Source organism: Acipenser ruthenus, chromosome 11 (assembly GCF_902713425.1).
Source record: "Acipenser ruthenus chromosome 11, fAciRut3.2 maternal haplotype, whole genome shotgun sequence".
NCBI lineage: Eukaryota > Metazoa > Chordata > Actinopteri > Acipenseriformes > Acipenseridae > Acipenser > Acipenser ruthenus.
The window spans coordinates 31,497,291-31,525,255 of record NC_081199.1 but is presented as its reverse complement, the minus strand read 5'-3'; the positions used below and the strand labels follow the sequence as shown (position 1 = coordinate 31,525,255).

The 27,965-nt window shown below is 36.0% G+C and overlaps 3 protein-coding genes across 3 annotated transcripts; 2 read left to right on the top strand and 1 right to left on the bottom strand.

Annotated features, from left to right (window-relative positions):
* The first annotated feature begins 4,864 nt into the window (after nt 1-4,864).
* On the top strand, nt 4,865-7,599 carry sp9 (sp9 transcription factor). Its single transcript, XM_034045543.3, has 2 exons — nt 4,865-5,031; nt 5,613-7,599. Exons 1-2 carry the CDS (start codon nt 5,011-5,013, stop codon nt 6,906-6,908), a joined length of 1,317 nt encoding a protein of 438 aa, XP_033901434.2. The 5' UTR covers nt 4,865-5,010; the 3' UTR covers nt 6,909-7,599.
* A 5,635-nt stretch (nt 7,600-13,234) lies between these two features.
* cir1 (corepressor interacting with RBPJ, CIR1) lies at nt 13,235-22,857 on the bottom strand. The gene is made up of 10 exons (XM_034043489.3): nt 22,654-22,857; nt 21,737-21,831; nt 19,868-19,941; nt 19,481-19,494; nt 19,329-19,384; nt 18,979-19,027; nt 18,676-18,793; nt 16,116-16,222; nt 15,675-15,760; nt 13,235-14,998 (listed from the first exon to the last, which is right to left on the bottom strand). Exons 1-10 carry the CDS (start codon nt 22,723-22,725, stop codon nt 14,302-14,304), a joined length of 1,368 nt encoding a protein of 455 aa, XP_033899380.3. The 5' UTR covers nt 22,726-22,857; the 3' UTR covers nt 13,235-14,301.
* A 171-nt stretch (nt 22,858-23,028) lies between these two features.
* scrn3 (secernin 3) lies at nt 23,029-27,468 on the top strand. Its single transcript, XM_034043915.3, has 8 exons — nt 23,029-23,142; nt 23,732-23,903; nt 24,194-24,375; nt 24,517-24,716; nt 25,053-25,265; nt 25,844-26,006; nt 26,561-26,741; nt 27,165-27,468. The coding sequence occupies exons 2-8, from the start codon at nt 23,733-23,735 to the stop codon at nt 27,318-27,320; spliced, it is 1,266 nt and encodes a 421-aa protein (XP_033899806.2). The 5' UTR covers nt 23,029-23,142; nt 23,732; the 3' UTR covers nt 27,321-27,468.
* The last annotated feature ends 497 nt before the right edge of the window (nt 27,469-27,965 follow it).

Genomic DNA, 27,965 nt, shown 5'->3' with positions numbered 1-27,965 from the left:
TACATTTCTATCTGTCGAACTCCTATAGGGATTGAAGTACTTATCCATGCACTGGTCTCTTATGCATTTGTAGGTTTATTTAACAAAATAAGACAGCTGGGGAAAAGCCTAAATTACTGAAGCTTTGGGAAATAAATGACACACATGTAGCATATCGGGTACCAATAAACGTTTATTTTTGTGGTAAAATATATAACCCAAAGTGAAAATACTTTCTTATACTTTGTCAAGATATATAAGATTAATCCAATTGATACCAGGGGCGCTGGAACTATGGGTGCTGGATTGGAGTGCTGTGCACCTGCTTTCATCCCCCACTATAACAATTGTTCCAGCATCACTGCTTGATCCATATTCATTTTAAAAGTTAAAGTCTTAAAATAAACTTGGCAAATTATCCACATTGAGATGCTGAAAATGGGAAGTATTAAGATCACAACATTTAAATCACAATTGATTAAATATATGTTGAATTTAGCCTTTATACACACACACACACACACACACACACACACACACACACACACACACACACACACATCATAAATTAACACCAACATATTAATTACATGTTATACAAAGAAGCGTTTGGCTATATGTGATTTCACATGATAGGCTACTGTCATCTCCTCTTTAATCGCAGTCGATTTGGTATTTTCAACAAACAGCGCTTAGCAGAAATGTACACTAAACATACCTAACACTTGATATAACCATTTATATAGCCCATTTAAGATCAGTGATTTTGCTTACATTGTAACAATCGGTAGGGGTAAGTTATATTAATTGATAAATCCTTTACCTGCGCCCGTATCTCCGGCTGATGGAAATAAATATGTTTTTGTATATTATTTCAATCAAACATTTTACAAACAGTGCACTTTTTAAACCAAGGATTGGGAAGGTATTCAGGCGCAATCAGGATCGCCTGCCTATCTCGATTTGATGATTTGAAATATATTGTTGCATTATATAAACACATTCGTATAATCATTTGTAAGACGTTGTTTTTGCTGCATTTATTTTGCTATGATTTAAATTTACAGGTTAATTTAGTTGTTGCTGAATTTGGATTTTAATTACATATGTTTTTACACTTCAATCAAAATTGGTATTTTAAATAAACAGGTAGCTTTTAAGACTATGCAGAACAGATTAGATGCTTAGATGTTTACAAAGCAGAAAACTATTTTTTCCCCTTTAGGTAAAAGGTGAATTAATCTGCTACCAGCCGAGTCTTTCATTTTGTTTCTTAATTGCAGCACCCTGTGTCTTTTGACAGACTGAAGGCGAGGCTCTAATAACAGAAATGAAGCAAGTCGAATTCCCTTTGTATGAGGTTTTATTATAAATAGACCTGGATTAATCATTGACCTTTTGTTGTTAAACGCTGTGATGGATGTACGTTCAGTCAAAGGCTGATTCCAGCATCACTACAATTGATGCAGAACGTTTTGTTCTGACCAAATAAATCATTCACATTGTTTAAGGTACATTGATCAATCTAATGACTTATAATAGGCTCCTAATTGCCACCAGAAAAGTACCACACGCTTGTATTTGAACGTGAAGTGCTTCAGTATCCCATCTAAGATTTGTGTTGAACCCACAGTGGCTTCAGTGATATCATCTGCTTATTACAGACACTAAAAAGAGTGCTCTAAACACACAACATGAATAGATAAAATACTGTGTTTTTGTAGCATCAGGAAAAATCAAGACATATAATCATCATCTACAATAAATGTCATATGCACCGTATCCACTTAAATCATCTTCAGTGTAGGCTATTTGATATACAAACGTGTGATACTTAAATATCTGTACTGAAGATGTACACCATGCTTAATCTTGAGAATATCGGTATTAACAAGTTAAATAACCCGTTTTTATTTATGATATAATTCAGTGATGACTACCACTGATCAGTAAAAGTAATTGCTTATTTTAGTATTGGGATGTACATTTGTTAATAAACTAAAAATGAAAGAACATGATTCACCTGCATATAAAATGTCATGCAGTTTTTCAGGAATACCTGTGATAGACTAATCATGTTGTGAATCGCCTCCATTTTCTGAATGACATATTATAAATCTTCCAGAAATCAAGCAGAAAATAAAACAAATAAAAACACATATAATAATGTTTTTATTTTTATTTTTATTTATTTTTTTAATACACCGCAACATGCCATTATTTAACTATAATAGTGTCGTTTGGTTTCCTTTTTTAGATTCAATTTCAGGTCTAGGAGCTCGGCGCTTTTTCCAACAATGTAGTTCACCACCGATTGAAAAAGCAGTAGGATGTTGAATAATCTCAGAATAATCGCTCTAATTAAAACACCGCACTCTAGATTGAACATTCATCTTCCTCTCTTTGACAAACGAGCTCCCTCCTTTAGTTCACGGCGTCCTTTAACCCCAGATAAAATGCAAAAGATCTCAGATAATTCACAGAGATGGTGCAGAAAGAATTACTGCAAACAATGGATATCCGAGACAAACGTTTGCGGTATTTACCCCATACTCTTTAAAAATCCAGAAATATAACTCCAAACATGTATTTTATGAGAGCGTTTATGTTCGCTTATTTTATCAACAAATAAAACGTCACAAAATAGTTAATATCCATTATGTTAAAGTATTTTATAAGGTTTCATTTGCATGTCAAAATAACACGTCTCTGTTTACCTGCGAAGGTAAATATTTTTCTATCCGAAAATGAATGCAACCATTTGCAATTTGAAGGTGCTCACTTTTTAATGTTCATGTATAGGCTGTATTCTGCAAGGAAAACTGGGGTAATGCAAAGGACCCTTGCTTGTGACAGGTTTGATAGAAACTCACAATATAAACCTCTATTTGTTTCAAAGAATAACGTATACAATCTAATATAGTAACACAAATGTAAAAAATCAGAGCACCTGCAATTAACATTTAAAAAATACGTTTTGGTTTGTAAATTTTTATGAGGTCTTGCAATTTTGCATTTCAATAGAATTTGTTTATGCAGAATAGACATTTAATAACGCTAATTTCACTCTAGTCAAATTGCCATGATTGCAAAAAGGAAGCAATTTTCGAGCTCCGTGCCTGTGAGTCAACGAAATTGTTTTATATTCACCTCTCCATAGGTGGGGGTTTAAGGCACTGAGCCTTTGCACAGATTGGACTTGGGCTGACTAGCAGCATTCAGGCGCTATAATAGAGCATTATTGGCCGTTTTGAATACTCTAATGTACATCGTTTGCTGAAAGCAATTCTCCCGAAAATTGCTTTAACTTTTAAAAGGATGATGATTCACTCCAAAGCTACCATTGTTACATTGTCATTACCCCTAAATGTTTGAACAGCCAGCGGAACACATTGGCATAATGCATTGATTTTTTGTTGTTTTTATTTTAAAATGCCTTTTTACTGGGGAAAAAAAGCAACTTTCACTGGGAAGGTTTCTGTCAAATGTACTCTACTTAAATATAGAACAAGCTATCGATAATTGATTACTCGTATAGCCTATTGCCCCCCCCCCCCCCCGAGAATATAGACAAACTTTTGAAAGACATGTCCTATACACCTAAAACAAATCTCTCTCTCTCTCTCTCTCTCTCTCTCTCTCTCTCTCTCTCTCTCTCTCTCTCTCTCTCTCTCTCTCTCTCTATCTCTTTGCATATATATATATATATATATATATATATATATATATATATATATATATATATATATATATATATATATAAATCGCTTTAAAAACCTGAGTCCGCAAATTAAACCCATGCATTGGGATAAAGGATTCACCTGTTGTAAGAGAGATCCTGACACAATCGCGGGACGACTCCTGCACGAGCCTTCTATATTTCTTCCGAGAGAGTTTTTCCAGAGGAGACAGACATAAAGTCCATATGATCGAGGTTACGGCCCCCATGGGTAAGCTTCAGTTTGTTTCATGCTTGATGTAGAGTTCAGTACGGCAATTGAATTTGCATTTCACCCATACATCATGCGCAACTTCCTTACGAGTAGAGTGCTGGAATTCCAGGTGCCTCCAGCACACACTTCGGTGTCGCTTATTCAGAGAAACTCACTGTCGTTAACGATCACTCAAATACAGAACACACCGGGACCGATACATGGTTTCTTTTTCTTTTCTTTTTTTGTTGTAACAGTAGTTTGTAAAACCTGAAAAGAACAACACAACGTAACAAGGTACACACAAGGAATTTTTTAAAAAGAAATGCTATTATTAATGATCTCTTAAATGTAACACAATTACAGTTATAAGAACATAAACGATATTCATTTTGGAATAGTAATTGCATAAAACACTCTATTCTGCTTCAGATTCTATATAGCTAAGACACTGTCATTTTAAAATTGTTCATTTGGAAAACCACACGATAAATCTTAACTGTTTTTTTTTAAGTACAACGAAATGTTTAAAGAATGAAAACAAGACATATCGTAATTCTACATATGCTAGTCGTTATTTAAGATAACCACATAAGTAAAATAAATGCAATTTAAAAGTAGAATTGCCAAGAGCGGCATTAAAACTATGTGAACCCTTAAGCTTACCCTTTGGAGAAATACAACTCTCTGTGCGTTAAAGTGAACAGAGTAGAGAAATCTATGAAATATGAAGATACTAATGCATGTAGAAAAAAAGAAACCTGATAAAAATACACGAGTTCTGATGTCTTGAATGATGGGTCCAGGCAACAGTTATTGATTGACGTGCAGCGCTACAGTACTTCTGTCATCTCGGTGTCCCTTATTGGACGAGCTCCTCTCCTTGCTGCGCTTCCAGCATTTAGATTGGCTGGGTATTCTGACCAACTGTACTTGAAAGCCCGCGCTCCCCCAACTAGGTAGAGTTAGGAGTTCTGAGCCAAGAGTGCAGTCACTAGTGTAACTGGAGTAAAGGGGTGAGGAAGAGCGACCAAACTCTGACACGCACAGCGCAGTCTGTTTTTTGTACTGCTGTTTCAACACAAAGCAGGCCCTGGCTATGGCAACGTCTATACATGGGGTAAGTTAGAACAACACGATGCAGTAGATTAAGTGCTTCTAAAGTTTGATTTTGGTTTACTTGATCATTGTAATTTAGTTGGCAAGTCAACAAATACAACTATGGGGATTAAATATGTTTTTATTTATTTTTTATTGTTGATTTATGTTATTTAAGCGTAAATAAATGTTATTTCCGATAAGAGGATTGCCACTTGTAATGTATACAAATCTACTGTGTGTGTCCTTAAGTATGTATTTTAGGCTAAATCGTTTAGCTGTCTTTTAAACTTTCTGATTAAGATACCCACAAAGTTAATTATACAATGTAAACTTTGGAATGCTAAGAAAAAACAAACACACAAAAAACCTTTTTTGTCTATGCTAAACTGACTTAAAAAAACCAAAACAACAAACAAACAAGAAAACAGAATATCCAACTGTATTTAACTGGCAAACATTAACAGAATCGATATATTTATTGTGAGGTTGTAGACATTACTGTGCATACATTTGATCTCGTTGTATGTTTATTTTTTAAATAACATACATTTCATCTGTACTAAGTTTGCAATCGACAGTTTTAAACTTTTCTGTTACCAGGAAGAACCACGATTTGGAACTACTCCTTTAGCCATGCTGGCGGCAACTTGCAACAAAATTGGTAGCACGAGCCCACTGACTACATTGCCTGACTCCAGCGCGTTTGCAAAGGGCGGCTTTCATCCCTGGAAGAGATCTTCTTCCAGCTGTAACCTTGGGTCTGGACTCTCCGGGTTCGCTGTGACCACAAGCCGAGGATCCACCGGACTTACCTCTAACGCTGGCTCAGCCAACAGTGCTTTCTGCATAACATCCACCTCCCCGACCTCATCGGCATTCGGTGCCGACTACAGTAGCCTGTTTTCAAACTCAGCTAGTGTCTCATCGCAGGACTCGGGGCAGTCGGCTTTTATCTCCAAAGTCCATACTTCAGCTGAAACCCTGTACCCCAGGGTAGGAATGGCGCATCCATACGAATCATGGTACAAATCTGGATTTCACTCCAGCATCTCAAGCGAAGTTGCCAATGGAGCGTCACCTTGGTGGGATGTTCACACCAACCCAAGCTCGTGGCTGGAGGTTCAGAACCCAGCCAGCACTCTTCAGACCTCTCTTCATTCCGGGGCACCCCAAGCTTCCCTCCACTCCCAGTTAAACACCTACAACCCAGATTTTTCCACTTTGACTCATTCTGCGTTTAGCTCCACCGGGATAAGCCCTACAGCTTCTCACCTTCTGTCCACAGGGCAACACCTGCTGACGCAAGAAGGTTTCAAACCCGTTATCCCGGCGTACGACTCCTCCACAGCCAATGTGATGATTTCGGGAGCCGCCACGGGGATTGGAGGCTCAGCCAGATCTGCAAGGAGGTATTCGGGCAGGGCAACTTGCGACTGCCCTAACTGTCAAGAAGCAGAGCGTCTCGGGCCAGCTGGGGCCAGCCTGAGAAGGAAGGGGCTCCACAGCTGCCACATACCCGGTTGTGGTAAGGTCTACGGCAAGACGTCTCACCTCAAGGCCCACCTGAGATGGCATACTGGGGAGCGACCGTTTGTCTGCAACTGGCTCTTCTGTGGCAAAAGGTTCACAAGGTCTGATGAACTTCAGCGGCACCTCCGGACTCACACTGGAGAGAAAAGGTTTGCTTGTCCGGTGTGCAACAAACGTTTCATGAGAAGCGACCACCTGAGCAAACACATTAAAACCCACAGCGCCGGCGGAGGAGGCAGAAAGGGCAGCGACAGCGACACTGACACCAGCAACTTGGAAACCCCCAGATCTGAGTCGCCCGACCTCATTCTAGAAGGGGTGAACAGAGTGCAGGGAAAGAACACCCCTATACAAATCGAATCATAATCAACATATTTTAAACTATTTGTGATCTAACTTGGCTTTAACAAAAAAACTAAAATAGTTAAGCTAAAATTGTAAAGTTTTTTTGAATATGAAAACGGGTTTTGGGAGTTGGGAAGCGAAAATGAAAATATGTCAAGCAACGTGGTCAACGTAAAGATTTCATATTTTAAATCAGAAAATCTTTAATTGTGCGACTAAGTTAACAACAGAAACATGCCATGGAAGAGAAACTATTTAAAACATAGGAACACCAGTATCCTATAGTAATTATATAAATATATAATAGACTGTTCGTCTAAGCCGACAAGCCCCGAGTTCTTGTAAAAAGCCAAAACAAAAAGACTTGTTTGTAAGGAACTGTACAAGGTGAGGACATCTCTGATGAACGCATATGGACTATTGTCGCATACATTCTTTGTACAGATAATAATATTAATGAGCACATGTTATTTTTTTCTTGTAAATGTTAATCTAGTTTTGTGGCTGGGTTCCTGAAATTCAGGGGGTTTCCTTTTACTTTTGATGCACTTTGTGGATATCAGTATGTATGTAAAAGACTACTTAAAATGAGTTAACCGTTCCTATACTTCGAGTAATCTGACCCTAATATTTTAAAGAGATTCGAAGCATTTACTTGTATAAAATTGCGCAAGTATAAAAGTTCTTCTCATTAAAGAAATCTAATCATTAATTCATCGATATTGATATTTGTTGTTTTATGAAATTATTTTGGGGACCTTGTTTGTTTTTGTTACTATTCAAAGAAAAGTATTGCAATGTGCAACTCAACAAATACGTGTCCACACTACATTGGCAAAGCAAAGTTGACTTTGTACAATCTGCATATATGCATATATATATATATATATATATATATATATATATATATATATATATGCCTATACCCATTATTATTTATCAGTCTTACAAATCACAAATAGAAATGACTGTTCAGAAGAGTTGACGTCCATGCTTTCTCCTCTGGATACATCGGTAGTTAATATCCCGGAACATACATGAAAATCTGTTAAATGTTATTAATTTTGACTTGGAGCACAGCAGTCCCCAGTGCCTTGTATTCCCTATCAGGGATTCATGTCTTATCAAATATCTAATTAATCTCCTAGACACCATTTGTTCTCCCAACTTTATCTGAGCTTGTCCAAAGGGAAAACTCTCGAGTTCTGTAGTGACAAAGCTCCCTTGAATATCTATTTTAATTGTCCAAATTAACTGCTGCCATTTGCATGTCAAACGGGAAACTGGCAAGAATACATGTAAGCGGTTTAAAGGAAAGAAGAAAGAAAAAACGGGACACTTGGTTTGATGCTATAGGAAGGGAACTGTTCCATTGCTTTTCAAGAGTAAAAGATGTATGCAAATGGAGAATTTGAAATGCTTGTGTCGCCGTGTAGTCAAACGGTGCTCGCATGTTATTTGAATATCAGTAGCTCTACACTGAAAAGGTTCAAGGATGCTCTCCGACTTCTTTGTGATTACCCAGTGCAGCGTCGGATTCTAAAGAAAACCCCGAAGAATAATTAGAGCCTGGGAACACTGTAGGGCCAGGAATCTCATTTAGACAATCTCTTTCAAAACGCACAGTTAAATTGACCAGAAGGCAATTATTTAGAGGAAAATTATTTTCATTTCCTTTTGTACTCTGACGGCTGGCTTTACAGCTAAGATAAGGGAAACTGTATATACACACACACACACATATATATATCAAATCTTTTTTTTTTAAATAATGACATGGGACAATGCCATTCTTCAGACATCAACATGGGTAGATTTAAATAAACTGCATTTCTTACAGAGTAAAATATAAAACATTGCAACATAGACTATAAAACTGAATGTTTAGGAATGTAATATAAACCAAGAAAACTATTTTAAAGTGTTCATTTAAATTGACAACACACAAAAAAAATATTATGTGTTACCAAACTTAACATTAGGTATATCAATTACAAAGTGTCATAATGTTGCACAAGTGCAATGTTTAATTGTTGAATATTTGATTTACAGTGTAACGCATCTAATGCAAAGATTTATGCAATTTCAACATCATTTTTACTGGCAGTGACAAGTAAGTTTTAAGTTTTACTTTTCTGTTGCAAATTTAATGATGATGTAAACATTGTAAAAATGTAGATGTTTATTTAAGATGACTAATAAATAATATCAGACTTTAATGAGCACGTTTCAACGACAAAATAGGACATCTCAGCCTTAAAGATGGAGAATGATCTTATTTTTCTACATGAAAGCAAATATGTATTTGATATCAGGATATGCTTTTTTGTTTATTTTGCTTAATCAAACACAGTTTGCATGTGTTTGGTACTTTTAAGATTTACACGATCTAAGTGATGTTAAATCCGTGGGGAAAGAGTCGTCTGTGGTGGCGGACAGAAGGTGTTGTCAGTTATGGCTTTTGTTGCGTTTCTCTGGAATGCTCTCTTGCTGGGTGTCGGGCAGAAGTCAGCTTTGTTTTCATGCTGCAATGAAAAGAGATCAAAGCAAAGCATCCAGGTCTAGTCTCTGCCCGGGCACAATGTCACAATTCCAGCTCACTGATCAAGGGGCTCCATGGCCTGCCGTTGCCCTTCTGAGGTCAGAATATGTCCATCATTCCAGACTCGCCCCAAAAGTATGAGCCTGGTATATATATATATATATATATATATATGTGTGTGTGTGTGTTATAGTTATTTATTATTATTAGTATCAATATACAAAATATATTTTATTTAACAGATTAAAACCTTAAATAGACAAAAATACCAAACAATAATAAAGTATATAAATAAATAAATAAATAAATACATTTCCAAGATATAAAATATATAAAATGCAAAAAACACCTGAATGTGTCCGATAAATGTGTCGATACAATTTTTTTTTTACATTACAAGATAACATTTGGCTGGTGCAAGATACTTCTATACATATTGTTCTCTAAACAATAATGGAATTTTTTAATTCACAATTGCAGGGTACTCTTATGAATTTGTACATCTGACATTATTTATTTTATTTCGTCAGGTATTTCAACGTTATCAGCGCAACGCTCCCAACACTTTAGCACCATCTACAGGTAAAAAATGTCACCAGACCACTATGGGAAAAACCAGAGCACTTCGTAGCAACTTCTGAAGTCACACAGAGCGATCCCCGCGGAATGTGAACAAACAGGTTGTTGAATGTGGCTCTCTAGCCTACACGAGTGTTCGTAATTATCAAATAAATGTAAGACAAATGCAGCATGTTAGACCTGTTTTCTTTTCAACTACCCCTTTTGTTATCTGAAAATAAAAACGTCATATACCCTACACTGATAATAATGTAGGCCTATAGCATACACTGGTCTCAGAATCTTTGCAACTGTCATTTTTTGTATTTCCTCCGCTGACTTCACTTACATCATGGCGCAGACGTCTTTCTTAATTTCCATCTCACAACACTAATGTCAGAGTCCCATAAGGACAACGCTGAAATGTCCACAGCAGAACACTAAGATATATTTAATCTCATGATACATAGAACCCGCACTGAAATTGTTTAAAATAACAAAATACACAATATGAGCATGTTTAAATTAAGTAAACAATAGGAACATTCTTCCTTATTTTAATCCAGCCAGACATAATGACAGTTCGATTCCTAACATTGTTTAATTGTACAGTTGCTTTTAGGAAAGGTTTACCAGGTGCAGTATATATTTTTTTTGTTGATGTTATTTGCTGTAACATGAAAGCAGAAACTGCACCAGTAATAGTGTTTTTTAGAGGATGAAATATAAGTCTGTGGAGCTTGAAGCTAACCTTTTAGCATAAACTGGGTTACCTGAGTGTTGTAATTACAGTAATTATGTACATCAGAATTACATACTAATTACATTAACACCAAATCATTCTTAATCGAAATCTAATGAGCTAGAGAGGAAGGATTAATCATTGACAACATAAATACGGACCCTAAGAAATATTCATTTAACAATCGAGCATAGTACACAAGAATTAGCCTGTTAGATTGCATAATGCCGATAATGTATTCAACTTGTTTTTCATATTTAAACCCCTTTTTTTGGTTTGTTTTACACATTTGGCAGTAACTTGAGCTGTTTTAAATTCTATAAAAACAGGCCTTTCATTAATTACAAATAATTAAGAATATATATATATATATATATATATATATATATATATATATATATATATATATTCTTATTTAAAACACGTTACATTTTAGGCATCTAGCCTAGACGATTCAGCCGGTTTTAATTAAATACAAGTGTCTGAATATAACTCAACACTGTTATCAATCTGCATTTTCTGTTTCTTCCACCCACTATAACAAAGCACTTGATAGAGATCTGTTCAGAATACATTTCCAGATGCAAACTAGCTTGCTCACAGACAGTAAACTGCAAGACAATCGAATCGGAATTAATAGAACTATGGTTTTAAGGCTGAAAGGGTGCAAGTTAATTCATTCCCTGCACACACTCAATAAACACCACAACACATTTTTAAAAAGTTTCCCACTCACAAAACGTTTTGTTTTTCCACACTGCTCACTGTTTTCTACTCTTCTGACAAATGGAAGTGTTTAGCAGAAAATATGAACATGGTTGTTTTAAAAATAATCTTAAAATAACTAACTATAACCCAACACTTTCTAACAATATGCATTACTGGCTGAGCTCGAGGCACAATATTAAGATATTTAACAGACAGGGAATGCATTTTTTATTTTTTTAAACATCTCTTCATAATATGGCTACATGAATGCCATCATGAGTAAAACAAAAATCCAAACATTATTCAACGATTCTTAATATGCACACACAGTGATTACTGCAAGCCTTGTCACGTTTTATTGAACAGAACCTGTAAAAACAGCGGGACTTGCATTCCAATCGGCTGCTTTGTTTTTAGCAGTAGAACAGTGGTTAAGACCATTCAGGTGCAATAGATTCTGGAAAAATATATGGCAAATTGTTACCCTTCTGAGTCATAAGCATCTCCTTCAGGAAATGGCTCATCTTTACTAAATGTCTTAATAACGTCTGTGCTATCAAGACTATATGTTTTTTTTGTGTGCAAGGGATAGAGATTCCATATCACAAACAAAATGGTCAATTATAGACAAAAGCCCACGACCAAAACTCGGGGACCTGGTTTATTCAAAAGTTCAAAACGTATTACCAAATGCGCCTTTATACACAACAGACATTTTCACAAAGCAAACCAAATGCAAATACGCGCTATTACTTTGTAGTTCCGTAACATTAAAAGCAGTTTTACAAAAAAAAAATAAAAAAAAAAATCTAGTACAAAATGATGTGGCAAATGCTCTGTAAACATGATCCACAGTTGACAATGTTACATTGACAAGACTAATTGGTGGTCATAAGGTGTCTTGTAATGCAGGTTGATTTTTGGACTGAACAATGTCAATTTTCATTGTTTCAGGCGATGAAGAAAAATACGTGTTTTTTTAGTTTTTTTTTTTATATAGGCTAATGACAATTTCTTGTTCAGCTGTATTCCGTGTATTCCAGCGAGTAGAACCACAATACAATACCGGTATTTGAATCAGTCTGGGTCCCGTTTCCCAAAAGCAACTTAACAAGCATCGTGCAACCGACGTAAATACAACGTTTGCAAACTGCAGTGTTTCCCGAACACCATCGTAACTCCAATCGCTCTTTAACGACTACTTGAGTTCACGAGTGCTTTGGCGTAATCTTGACACGTTAGTGGAATTTGTAATGCACAATGGGAACGTAACGGTAGAATTTCGTAAGGGCTGCTTGTTGCTGTGATTGGTCAGCAACACCGCAGACTTCCTCGTAGCTGTTCGTTGTAATAAACTTTAACATGGGAAATCCTGCTATGTCTTGCAAACCTCTGCCATCCCGCGGAGGACCAGAAAGGACAGATTTGACTTGAAAAACCACTCTCAAAATCAAATGGTTCTGACAGGTGTTACGCAGATTTCTGTAACATTACCCAATGACCCATACAGAGGAAAACCATCTCAAAACGAGAGGCAGTCACAAAAACTACAGCACAAGCTGTTTCCAAGATACATCACTGTTCTTATTAATTTACCTTTATTGATAGACTAAGCTCTTTGCCAATTCTGTGTCAGTACTGCGAAAAAGTAGGTACTCATCACCACATTTTAGAGCTGAAATGACACCCCCACTATACAGAACCATGGATTGTAAGAGCCTTCCAAGAGCTAGTGACTAGATGTTCAGATATTTATACATCTTTAATATTCATATAATTTCAGCAATCAATACTCGATGGTGTTCAACATACTTTATTAATAATTATAAGAAGTATGCTGGACCAAGTGATTAATAAAATGCAATATAAATGTATTTTTACACAAACATCATTATTTGTCTACAAATCATAGTCTTTTGATTCCAACGTCATTTCTATTTTGATGTAAACAACTGCAGAGTCCCAGAGCGACTCACATTTTAATCATTAAGACAGGAAATATATTTTAATGACATTTAGACAAAAATCATGTTAGTTTATATTACTTTAAATTGTGCATTGGAACGATAAGGTCATCCACATTTTCTACAAGTTATTGCTGTCCGTTTGAGAACAAAAAAAAAAAAAAAAAGTTACTGGATTTTAGTGTAAAACAGTCTAAGTTCAATTACGGTACCAATGACTTGAATCTTAAAAAAAAAAAAAAAAAAAACGAATTTGAATTGAAGAGTCCACCTGGCGGCCTCTCATGGAATTGCTCTCTATTTTTTACTCCAGATAGAAAAGCATTCATAAAAAAAAAAAAAAAAAAAAAAAAAAAAAATTCTCAGATGTGCAAATCAAGCACCACAGACCCACTTATAGCGGAGAAGTGATAGCACAATCTCAGAGTCCAGCACACACCCCCAAGGGGTCTGGATCAGAGAATGATGAAAAGGAGCACTCCTAAAAAATACCTGCACTGTTCATGGGAAACAGAGGGTATTGGAATACAATAATGTGGGATATTGCAAGCTCTGGTTTGTTGTGTTCCAATAGTTTTGACCCCAATTGTTTACAGACAGACTTTTACATGTCATAAAATATTCTCAATCAAATACAAACTGCACGAGTACAGAATATAGCTGTACAAAACAGAATTGAAAATCCAGTAATGTACACAGCATTTACAAAATAATTGAATTAAATTTCAACCTTTACACTAATAAATGTAACAACGTATTGAGGAAAAAAAAAAATCAAATACCTTCCTGCTTCTATCAAGTCTTTATCCCCTGACACAAAATATATGTCCCCTCTCTCTTATTTTTGCAGTGGTATTCACATATTGAGGGCTCTTTCCTGTTTTTACTCTACTACAATTCCTATTTTCTGTCTCGGTCCCGTCTTTTGGGATGCCTCTCTCGGCTGTGACTTGTGCTTCTATCTCTTCTAGTGTGCCGCTCTCTGCTGCAACTCCGTTCTCTATCCCTTCTTTCTCTGTGCCTCTCTCTACAGTTACTTTTGCTGTTCTGGACTCTTTCCCTTCTTTCTGTGCCCCTCTCTCTACTCTGACTTCTACTTTGGCCTCCATTTCCTGTGGTCCTCTCTCTGCTGCCATGCCTGTCTCTCTTTTCAGTCATCCTACCTCCTTTTCCTTTGCTTCTCACCTCCTCTTCCCTGCCTCTACTCCTGCTCCTCTCTTTTGACATCTCTCTGCCATTTCCGCTTCTCTGTTTCTGTTCCTTTCTGTCTTTGCTGGGGCTTCTGCTTTCTGACCTACTCTCCTTTCTTGGGCTTTTGTTTCTCGAGTTCTGTTTTGACCTTTCCTCTCTACTAGTCGATGACTTCTTTTTTTTGCTCTTTGACCTCTCTTCCGCATCACTATCGTCGCTGCTCTCTCTCTTCCTTCCATTGGTAGACTTTTTTTTCTTGTGCTTCTTGTCCTTGTGGTGTGTCTCCGATTCACTGTCGCTGGAGGAGGAAGACTCGCTGCTTTCCTTCTGCTTCTTGCGTTTGCTTTTGCTCTTCTTTTTCTGTTTCCTCTTTTTCTTCCCTTTTTTTTCAAGGCGATCAAGTTTCCTTATTAAAACAATACAAAAAAAGTGCTTAAATACTCAAACCGCAATTTTCTACTTTCTACCATAAAAAGATGACACAAATGGCTTTTTAAAACAAACAAAATCATAACCCTTTTCACAATAATATCCAGAACTTTTCATAGAAGGATACATTTAATAAGGACACACTTATTTAAAAGCATGAAAATATAAGACAAAAAGCTCCACTTTATCTTTTAACCAAGTGGGCCGTCAAGATTCACAGCATCTATGAGACCTTCTAAAAAGGTTCTGCCTAATACCTACATTTCATCATCAATTACTTCAGATTTCTGTGCAACCTAACCCAGCTGACACCAAAGGCTTGTGTCCACAATACAAACACCACTTTGTTATACCTAGTTAAAGGCGCCACAATGGGTTCTTACTGTTTTTGTTGTGAATAAGCTTTACCTTCTTTTTCATTAAATTTTTAAATAAGATAGCATGTTAGATCAGATTAAGACAATGGACCGTTTTCACTGCAACAAGCATTTATTGTCATCATTACAAGTGCATTCAAAGATGGGAAACATTTGCCCCTGAATACACCGCTTGATCTCTCTCAAACAAAGGACACTTCTCCAAGCAAACTGATACAAAAGAAATCCAACAAGCTGTTAAGCAAGGTGAGTTTCTGTAGTTAATAAAAGGCATACCTGAGCAGCTTTTCTTTTTGCTTTGTTGTAAGCGATTTTAAAAATTCAACTTCAGGATCATCCTCATCTTCACTTGCAACATACTCCTTCAAAAACAAAACATGTTACATGACAAACTAACAACCAATTCAAACCACTGCACCCTAATAGATACATCATGTTTTGAATAGTTTTAAAATATCTGTCAGGTGACAAAAGAGATTTATTTGCAGTACAAATAAATACAAATGGAGAAGGGAATGTAGTTTTAAACCGTGACTATTTAAGGAGAAATAGAGAAATCTAAGACTGCTTTGCAGACTCATTAACTCTGCCCACTTGACTAAACTTGGATGGCAGGCAGCGTTGTGGTTAGGATAATTGGCCATTTCAAAGCAATCAAACTTAAATTCAGGATCTGTCACAGATATCGTTGAGTCTTGTGTTAAAACAGATTATTACCTGTGATGGATCACAAAGAGTCACGTTTCTCCCCAGTACACTTTGTTTCAGTGCAAACCCACTGTTTCTCATCTCCGCCATTAACTCGGAGGGGTGCATTGACGGACCTGTTAAGAAAAATCACAATCTGAATGTATCATTGACGTCTGTCTACATTTCCACTGATTCCACAGTAGGAATTCAGTTGTGTCTTTGTTAACAAAAAGTGCAACTAAATCAACTCAATGATCTTCTGCTGAGCAAATCATATGATATTATTCTCCAAAGCGGCAGTTAGAAGATTCAGAATACACAATAATTGCATTTCTTTTTGCAGCACAGGAGGAGTTCTCGCCTACCTTCCCACTAGCAACAACACAGAAGCAGGCTATTGTCTGAATAAACAGGTTATTATTGATGTAGTTCCTGATTGCAAAAGTAGCAACACAAGGGGAAATAACATGCAGGTGAACTTTCCAAGCAAAATATGAAGAACTTTTACAAAAAAAAAGTGTAAGCCATTAACACTAAATTCAAATGTTTTTATATATTATATATATATATATAAAACATTCAGATTTATATTCAATTTCTTTTTTTAATAAAATATAATAAAAAGTATTCTAATTGTGATTTATCACTTTGATTTCAATTATATATATTTTATGGACCATTGCCGTAATGCCCGGGCAGTTGGTGAAGTGCCCAGCTGCGGCGGGCAAATGGCAAATTAGCTTAGAATTTAATGTCATTTCGGCATCTGCCCTGGCTGGTCAACTGCCCACTGCCACCCTGTCGAAGAACGATTTTTAACAGATACAGTATAATACAAATAGAGAGTGAATACCTTTGTGAGGGGGGAAATGAGTCCAGAAAAAAATGCAACAATGTTTTATTTTATTCTTATTGCAGTAATACAATACAAATTTCTGAGCAGAGTTGCGTTGTTTGAATGAGAGATCATTGAATATCAGCATGAGACTAATAATCACAGTTAAGTTTAAACATGTAAAAGCTACCCAGTTAATGGCAGCAGTGTGGAGTAGTGGTTAGGGCTCTGGACTCTTGACCGGAGGGTCATGGGTTCAATCCCCGGTGGGGACACTGCTGCTGTACCCTTGAGCAAGGTACTTTACCTAGATTGCTCCAGTTAAAACCCAACTGTATAAATGGGTAATTGTATGTAAAAAATAATAAGTAAGGGCGTCTGCTAAGAAATAAATTATTATTATTATTATTATTAAATATAGTTACCTGAAACTCAGGAAGAACGCAGTGCCAAAGCTAATTTATCATAGCAATATTAATTAATCATTAAATCAACAACAAAGTTTGTATTTTTCTTATTTAGAAATATGAACGACAATTTGACTGAGAAGAAAACGTTTTCTTACATAAAGTTTAGTTTCCCTTCTGTAGAAAATATGTTCTACACATTGAAACAATATTATTTTATGTCTAACATTAGTTGACATCAGATCTCAGACAATCAGACATTCGCCTCAGCATTTCATTAAAATAAATAAATAGAAATAAATATAAACGATTCAGTCAGTCTAATGATTAAATAGAGTTATTCGACTGACAAACTATTATTGAGAACTGCAGTAGATATCCAGAGGATGAACACTGCTGTGTTACTTTCCATTAGCCTTTCATTTGTTACAACAGGGCGCACTGAAATCTTTCTTCATCATCAGCCCGGGTGGATGTGGGCAGTTGACAATTCAGCATCTGCCCACTGCAGCTGGGCAATTCGCAAACTGCCCGTGCATTACAGCAACTGCCCGATTTCGGCAACGGTCCATAACACATATATAAATATATAAATACATAAATCAATCAATCAATCATTATGAATGCCCTTCTGGCTTTTATCTTCCAAAAGATCAATACAAAACAAACACTCTACAAAAGCCATTCAGCCTTTTGCTTTCACATCAGACGAGACAGTTTTCAGCTTTCACGTACAGTACTTAGTTCCAGGAAAAAAAAAGGAACAAACATTTATTGAAACTTATTTGTCAAAGTACAGTCTAAATTGATTGCTATTTTCTTTTCAGGTAATTAGTAAGAGACAATTCAAGTTTTACACCAACAAATAACATTCAAAAATTGAATTCTGAGCTCCGAAGTCATCAAGTTCAGGCATGTGTAGCCATAGTACTGTATAAAAATATTGAAAATGTTTCGCTTTTAAGCTTTTATCATTCACAAGTAGATAGATTGCATGGTAAAGTGCATGAAGAGTCAGAAAAGACGAGGCCTGCGTGATTGCAATGCTTGATTACAGAAGGAAACAGAATTGAAAGTGGATGATATGTGTTTTTATGCAATTCCATTTTCTGAATTTATTTCTGATGCTCCATCATCCTCTTGTATGCTGACAGGTTTGATTGTAATATTCTAAAATGACTTGGTATTGGGCCAAGTATTGAATCTTGTGGGCCACTATATTTCGTTAGGTTTACTGAAAAAACAACTAGACTTACAGAACTGGTCTATTAAAAAAATCCAATGATCTACAATCTACACGCAGCAGATATTATACTTAATCTCCTAAATATGTTTGGTAACATACCTGCTTCATCATTCGCCACTGAGCTGGCATTGATTCCAGATAAACCAAACAGCGGACACTCTCTGTCAGTGTTCACATGTCCCCATTTGTGACATTTAATACACCTTACATTCCGCACCTACAAAATACACAGGATTCAATATTTACAAGATTATCAATATAGGATATTTACATGATCAGGGACGGCCCTACTGTGAGAGTAGAGCCTGGAATTTGGAAAATAAAAATACAAAACCAGGGATGCATTTATCAGGATATTTTGTAAAAGCTTATCCCTAGCTGAAACTAAAAGTTTCATTTTACCTGAATACCAAATGGTTGATCTCTGATGTTCATGTCATCCTTGGCATATCTACATGTATGGGGAAATAAAATATGTTAACACTTGGAATAAAATGATTTTAAATGTTCAACAATGAAAAAAAGCATGACCAGAAGTATTATTTATTTACTGAATTAAATTCAATAATTACGTAAATAACTAAATGTATATAGACAGTGGCTAATCTATCAGATAAACAGTCATACTAGGGCACACACACACACAATTTTAGCCTAAAAGCAATTATGATACATAATACATTTCTGTGCGCATATTTTATTTTATTTCTGTAAAGTTATTTTACAAATTGTCTGCATGTCAACCAACTTACTTTTCTCTAGGAGCTACTTTCTGCCATTCAAATTTACAATCTGACTCCCCTTCTTTCTGCAACAAACCACAAACTAGAATCAACAAACTGCACGAAATGATAAAGGCATCTTAATCTTTAAAAAGACCATGTGGAGTCACTGAAGCTCTTACCTCCTTTGTCTCCTCTTTGTAGCAAGAAGGAAAGAAAAAAAAAACAGTATTACTGTATTATTATTATTAATTTCTTAGCAGACGCCCTTATCCAGGGCGACTTACAATTGTTACAAGATATCACATTATTTTTACATACAATTACATTTTTTTTTTTTTTTTACATACAATTACCCATTTATACAGTTGGGTTTTTACTGGAACAATCTAGGTAAAGTACCTTGCTCAAGGGTACAGCAGCAGCGTCCCCCACTGGGGATTGAACCCACAACCCTCCGGTCAGGAGTCCAGAGCCCTAACCACTACTCCACACTGCTGCCCTGTACACATCTACACATCTATGAATATTTACACAGATATATATTGTACAATATTACAGACAGGTACCTTTTGATGCTCCTGGTGGTGCCTCATACATAAAATTGAGACCATTTTTCACTCGATCATCGCCCATAAGCACTCTAAAAGAGAAGGTATATTTTAAGAGTAAGTAGCTTCAAGTAACATTGTCTCTTTAAAAGAAAGGAAGTACTGTCACGGATGCAGTAAAGTTTATAAAACTGAAGTAAAAAAAAATCACTGTGTCACATTCTAATCTCATTGATATCCCACCTGATTAGCCTTCTTATATTCCTTGATCCTACAGCAAACAGTAACTACAGTAGTTTCAGCAGGTTGGATTTTTGTAACCCTTTATCTATTACTGACTTTTTTGGTTTTATTATATAGTGCTCCCTTGTAATTTCACAATTCGATAATTTACAATAAGGCCACGTTGAGAGTGAACAATATACCATTCTATACTGTGGCAGGTCACTAATTCACTAACTTCAATATCTATATCTCAAGTCATACAGTGAAATAACAAGCACCGTATAATAGAAACAAATGTAATCTTTCTAGTGCAAACCTTAAGTCATCCCAAAATAAATAAAACCATCCACATTTTTTATAACAATACACTCTTTCTAAAGCTCTGCACATTGTACTTCTACACTATCCACCAGTGAGATGGCACTGCCATACAAGGTCCCATATAGAGTTAAAGACTTCTCTTATCGCTCTGTGAGAATCGTGCAAAATGGCTTTTCTACCTGTTGCATCAACAGCGGCCCCAGGAAACGAAAGCTGGCAGTCACATACATTGCACTATGCCCTGCAAATAACTTCAAATCCTCTTTCTCCATGTGTTTGAGTCAAGCAGTGCACTTTGAGATAGGAATCATACAGCACGAATTAACAATGCTATCCTCTGAGACTTTATATAAGCCCTAACCAGCACAATACTGCCCTTGATAACGGAGCTGGGTTAGGTTTTGCCCTTAGAAATCAATACAGATGCTGTTGACAATTAGATGCATGCTGTCTACTATGACATTGATGGTGGGGAGCATGTGGCTTCACAGGCAATTACCATGCAAGGGGTATGAAAATATAAATAACAAAAAGTGGCTTTAGCTGAATGGTAATAGCAAGGGCCAGCATGTGATGTTTGTTTGTTCTATCTAGACAACGCAAGACAAAAAATCTCATCCAGATAAACAGTTTCAATATGTAGGTTTTGGGATGCTCCTAAAATTACAAAAACTTTTAAGGCAATCTAGAAATGACACCGATTGCAACTGAGGTAGGCCTTTCTTCAAGCAACATAAAGCAGGTGTAACGGGCAGTGTTGTGTGATGCACTGTCATTACGGATTCTGTCCAGTGTTGGGGAGATTAGACGAGGTTAAAAGAGATAACCACGAATGCATACAAGCCCAGCTTTTCTGCATAGTGGTTAAAACGCTAGCTTGTGGTATGCGGGGGTCATAGGTTAAATAAGACTCCAATTTTAAAGCAGTTTGAGTCACTCCATGTTTTAGTACTAGCTTTGTATACATGACTTGTATTAAGTGCAAATCATTCCCTGACACTCTCAGATAACGGGTTTCCCCAATTACAACACTGGTCTGATTCCCATGAGATTATGGCAAGATAGCAGGCATTACTTAATATTTGTGTCCTAGTTATTTATGCCAATTCATTTCAAGCCCAAATGATCTGTGCAGTAATAACAAAAAAAAGAAACTGACCATTTTTAAAACATATCACTGACATGCTGTCCTCGATACTACTCTAAAATGTATTAATACTCGAGATGGAAGGAACCAGGTGCATGGTTTACTATAACTGTGTACCTGCAAATAAAATACACTTATGTATAGTGCAGCTGTTAGAATGGTTTAGTAGAATTACAACTGTGGGCCACATTCACCTGTTATTGTATGTGTCCTGTTCTTTAAGGTACTGTTGCATTAAATCTTCTTGTTTCTTCTTATCAAATGTTAATTTTTGCTCTGCGATCCACACCTGCAAAATAAATACATCTTTAATGCAATAATAATTTAGCACTAGTGGTTCTCAAGCCATGGGAAGCAGTAGGAGGAATCTGAAAGCCCAAACCAGAACAGGGCTAAAAGAAAGCCTAAAAAATATAAGAAACTACCTACTGTACCCTGTACTGTTTTATTTGTTTACAGGACCAAACTTTGTTGGAAATCTATAGGTATTGCCATCACAGTTCCAGTTGCTAAAATGATAGAGTCATGATCAATCGAGCACGAACCTGGATTTCAGTGGAGGACTTAGTTTTTCATGTGCAATTCGATGTATCAATTGTTAGCCAAATTTTCAGACTGATAAAATAAAGATGCAATGCAAAATAAAAACAGCAGGTGGTGTAATCCACTCACAAACAGAACATAATGGAAAAACGGTGTCTTCAAATTGTCGATATATATTTAGATCAGGGGAATCATTCGAACATCAATTTCACAAATCAATGTACAGCCAGTAAAAGTCCTATTGCTTTTTTTTTTTTTTTTTTTTTTCACCTTGGATTATAAATATTTTACATGTGGCCTCATCATTGTATCGTCATCTCTGTCACGTTTATTGACACAATAAAGAACAAACACACATATCTGCGAAATACACTTTAGGAATGAGCTAAATACATGTACTGTACTTTTGTACATTTTAAAAAGATTTTGCAGTCATTTTTAACTACTGTAAATGTACATTTTTGAATTTATTTTAATATAAAACACATAATCTACACAGTAAATGATTAAGTAGATGTACTGCATTTGTACAGTAAACACATTTGTATCGGTTTCAGTGTTTACTTACCTTCTTGATGTTGGATTTCGAGGCAGGATGAAAATCCTTTTTACACATAAAATTAGCAAATGACTTCCCCATGATTGCAAACCCAGAGGGCAAACAATTGCTGAAAATTAAATCACAAAAATCATCAAATAACCAACCTAACCAAGCAACCACATATACCAATCGCTCCCTAAAAACAAAGGCCTACGTATGAAAGCCTTTACTTCCGGGTAAAAACAAAACGAAACGTTGTTTTTAAAATTAAACTATTTTAAAATATTAAACCGTTTTATAATGTATACAAATCGTCTACATGTCATTAATAAACAAAAACTGTTCGTTTTTAATCTTTTAATTTATTAATTTTTGAGTTTTTCTTTTGTCGAACTTTAACCCCTCAGAGTTGATGACCCATGACCCAGCTGTGGTATGACGCAGTGTGAAATGAAAGTGAAGATTGTGTGTGGACAAGTTCAAAACAACCGAAACATTTTTTAAACGAAGTAACAGGTAACATTATAAATGTTGTTATTCACATATTTAAATGCGAATACTTTTTGGTGATAAGTAACTATAAGTAAGTGATCGGTGGGCATGCTTTTTAAAAGTATGGGTAGAAGGTCTTATTTATTTATGCAGAATTGGCGATTAGGATTAGCATTACAAAGGTTCTGTAATCAACTAGTCCGTTTCCGATCTCTTACTTTGCAATGTTAATTGTGCAGGAGTGTATTAAAACATTTCATCAAACTCTAACCCGCCCAGATGAACCACAGCTTTCTATAGAGAATTTTACAGTACCAGGGAATCCACCTGGATATGATATGATAGTTGTAAAGTTTTTAGAGGTATTCCCAGAACCTGTGGTTGCTGCAACCCAGGATGATTCCCAGTGCTGTAAAATAGTAATAATAATAATAATAATAATAATAATAATAATAATACATCTAAATGATAATAATAATAATCCGGTTGTGGTTTATTCTGGCATGGTATAGGTTGATCAAGTTAACCACTCAGTCCATGTGTATTCCTGACGCGTAACCCATCTATAAAACGATCTGTATATCCTAAACCTCTTTCTCCTATTTAAATTAAGAATGGCAGCTGCACACCTCCCACCTCGCTCTTGTGACACCTTTGTGGCTCTCCCACCTGCAACAGTAGGAGAACGGATTATTTTTGGAAAGAATTCAGACAGGCCATGTGATGAAGTTCAAGAGGTGGTTTACTTTCCTTCAGAAAGCCATGAACCAGGAGCCAAGATTGAGGTACCTTTTGGTGAACCTTTTGTTTTAGATAAACCTTTAGTTATATAAAGACATGCTACTCTATATTTGATGAGCTGAACAACCAGGTATATAACCCATAAATGACTTGGAAGATGAAATGTGTGTGTGTGTGTACTATATATATATATATATATATATATATATATATATATATATATATATATATATATATATATAAAGCTTGAAATTTGATCGGTGCTTTTTTTAAAAAATTGCACTAGTATATATTCTAATCCATTTTTTTCTTTGTTCTGTGTACACAACTTTAGTGCACCTATATAGAGATCGAGCAGGTGTCACACACTCATGCTGTTGTACTGAGTCGACCTGCCTGGCTTTGGGGTGCTGAAATGGGGGCCAATGAGCACGGAGTCTGCATAGGCAATGAAGCTGTGTGGGGAAGAGAAGAGGCCAGTGACTCTGAGGCGCTGCTTGGCATGGATCTTGTCAGGTTGGTAGAAGTATGAAACAGTGGATATATTAATCAGGTGCATAACTATAAGAGGTCAAAAGCACTTGGTGAGGGCTCAGTCTCTTGTGTTAAATGTTAAGTGTGTTTTTTTTTTTAAATAAATCCTTTCTCAATTTGTAGACTTGGTCTTGAAAGAGCTGACAGTGCCGAGAAGGCACTAGAAGTCATCGCAGAGCTTCTTGAAAGACATGGGCAAGGAGGAAACTGCATGGAAGACGAATCCATATTTACTTACCACAACAGCTTTTTAATTGCTGACCGGAAAGAGGCCTGGATTCTGGAGACATCTGGGAAATACTGGGCAGCAGAAAAAATAGAAGGCAAGTAACAGAAGAGGAGATCACAAAAAGGCTAAATAGAGTGGTCAGTGAATTCTTAACACTTCCAGTCCTGAATTATTTTTGTCGAGCTGAAGAATACAAAATTAAGTGATATAATTAAATAAGTAACTCCGTTATTGAGCATACGTGAGAAAAGAACGGCTGTAAACGGCACTAAGGCGGGCCCTTGAGGTCTCAAAGTGTTAAGTCCACTATTTAATTTCGATTTATAAAAAACAACTTCCAGTTCCTCTGTTTGAGTCAACACTTGCATCACATCTCATATCTAGTTTTAAAACAAATTCCTGTAATGCTTTTTGACTTTTGTTTTTTTAGATGGATTTCGCAACATTTCCAACCAGTACTCCATAACAACTAAAATCGACCGAGAACACCCAGATATGAGGGACTATGCTAAGAGCAAAGGCTGGTGGGATTGTAAGAGAGAGTTCAACTTTGCTGTTATTTATTCGTACTTGAATACAGCAAGAATCGATGCATCTGGCAGCAGATCCTGTGAAGGTCGCAAACTTTTAGAGAAAAATAACGGTAATTTAGATGAAGCATGCATTTTCTAAAGTTGCAATAGCTTAGTTGAGTGGGAGTCAACATGTTGCTGTTATATAATTGAAAAAAATCATGATGTTTAAAAACATGTTATTGCGCATGGACAAATAGATCCAACAGTTTTGTTAGGTATTGTTTTGTGAAATGTTTTTGTTTTGTTTTTTACTTTTGACCTACGTGACACATTCAAACATCACTCAGAGCTTTTGGTTTCTAAGCACATATCACGCACTTTTAACATGTCATGGCTGTCTTGAAATTGACCCAACCTTCCCTAAAATACATTTTGTCATGCACTTCCTTAACCACACCATAAAGCATGAACTGTAAGTGTTGACATCATGCATTAATGAAACATTTAACATAGCTGTGTAGGCAGATATGAAAAAGAACCATTATAACAACATGTTTTGATCAAATATAATCTGTACTCTTTCATTTCTTTTTTTTTCTTTCTCTCTATTAGTTTCATTTGTTGAGTTGAATATGATTTTGTTTTATCGAGAAATGATGAATATCCACCAGGCTCTTTGAGGTGTGTGCATTTTTTGTTTTAACAGGAAATATAACCGTTGAAACGATGATGGACATTCTCAGAGACAAAGAAAGTGGCATAAATATGGAAGGTGGATTTCTGACAACTGGAAGCATGGCCTCTGTTCTGCCCAAGGATCCCCGGCTGCCGTGTGTTCATTACTTCACAGGAACACCTGATCCTGCAAGGTGACGTTAAATGTTGTCATTAAATATGATCTTTAATTAGAGGCTTGCTGACAATTAATTTGTCTTTTCCTTCAGCCTCTGAAACCTCTGTGTGGTACATGAATATGTTACTATTGCGTACAATTATGTCATTGTTATTACATTCTTCAATAATATATTCCCAACAACATGTAGAACTATGTCTGTTTAATGCACAGCAATTCATATTGTCATTTAGCATAGAATAAGGCTTGGTGGTCCAGTGGTTAAAGTAAGGGTCTTGTTACCAAGAGGTTCCAGGTTCAATCTCAGCTCAGCCACTGACTCGCTGTATGTGACCCTGAGCAAGTCACTTAACCTCCTTGTGTTCCATTGTTCTGATGAGAAGTAAAACTGAGGTCCTATTGTAAGTGACTCTGCACTCAGCTGTGATGCATAGTTCACCCCCCTAGTCCCTGTAAGTCACTTTGGATAAAAGCATCTGCCAAATGACTAAATAATAATAATAGACAAATGTCAAAATGAACGTCAAATTGAGCTTAACATTTGCTAACATCGTACGTTTGATATTTTAGGTCTGTTTTCAAACCATTCATCTTTGTGCCAAACATTCAACAGCTGAAGAAAACACGCTCCCCTGCCTATGGACCAGAAGATCCAGTCAAGAAAAAGCCACGCTTTCAGTCAAAGCCAGACCGCAAGCATGAATTGTACAAGAAACATGAAGTAGCAGCTGCAATTATAGAGTCAACTAAGGTGACTTCGGGTGTGCAGTAATAGAAAGGATGGGGTTTTGTTGAAACAATGAATAGGAAGAAAAAAAAAAGCAGAACAGTGTTGTTATATAAAGACCCAATTAATGCTGTTCATTACCATATTTTAGTGAAAAGATTCAGCATACCAGTATTTTAAAAGCATTATATTGGTTTTGAACAGGGGCAGAATAAGCAATGATTTAACATTCCTGTTAGTTTTTGAGGATAACATTTTAAAATACATGTATTACTAGGAAAACAGCAGTAACGACTCCACATCACCTTCATTTCTTTTTAATGAATGAAGCACATGAATAAGCGGGGTTAGCAGGTCATGAAGTAGATTTGTCACATTTTCACAGATGCTACCGATTAAACGGTACAACAATGGTAAAACTGACCTGTAATATCTGTGTTTCTCTAGGAAAGAGGTGAGAATATGCTGAAGAAGATGAGAACATTGGAGAAAGAAAAAATTGCAGAAATGGAGGAGATTGCACATAACAGTTTGAGAGATTCTACATTAGTAGTCAATCTTTTTGCTGAAGCCATAGAGGAAGAATTGAAAGCTTATAGTTAAATTGATTAAAGCACTTTTAACAGAACATAGTTTAAAAAAAGCCAAAATACTGATACACAGTAGTCATTAACAGTTATGTACAGGAAATGAATACAATTGAAACAAATAAATAAATCACAATGTTTTAAAACATGTTGTTATAAATAAATAGATCCAGCCGTTGTTTGTTAGGTATTGTTTAAGTGAAATGTTAAGAGACCCATTTTTCAAAGAAACTACTCAGCTTTCTTGCTACCATTACTGATGTTTTATTTTGTTTAGAAACTGCAAAACAAGGCCCTTAGGGTGGTATAAAACAAGCAAGAACCTTTTTTTTTAAAAACACAATCCTAACTATTAGTCTTTGCATCAGAGCAAGGCTTTTAGCCTTTATTTGAATACTATTTACTGGAATGGATGTTTAGCAAATCATGTGTGGATGCTTTAGCATTTTTTATCAGCAATTAGATTTGTATGTACAGCCCTTATCAGGGCTGATCACATGTTTCACCATTTTAAATCTTTTATGAGAAGATGTGCATTCTGTTTTGTTCTGCATTTCTCCAATATGCATTGAATTATATTGATATGTACAGTACACCCTCGCTATAACAAACTTGTTTGGGTCCAAATGAACTATAAACTGTAAGTAAGTTAATGAGATGA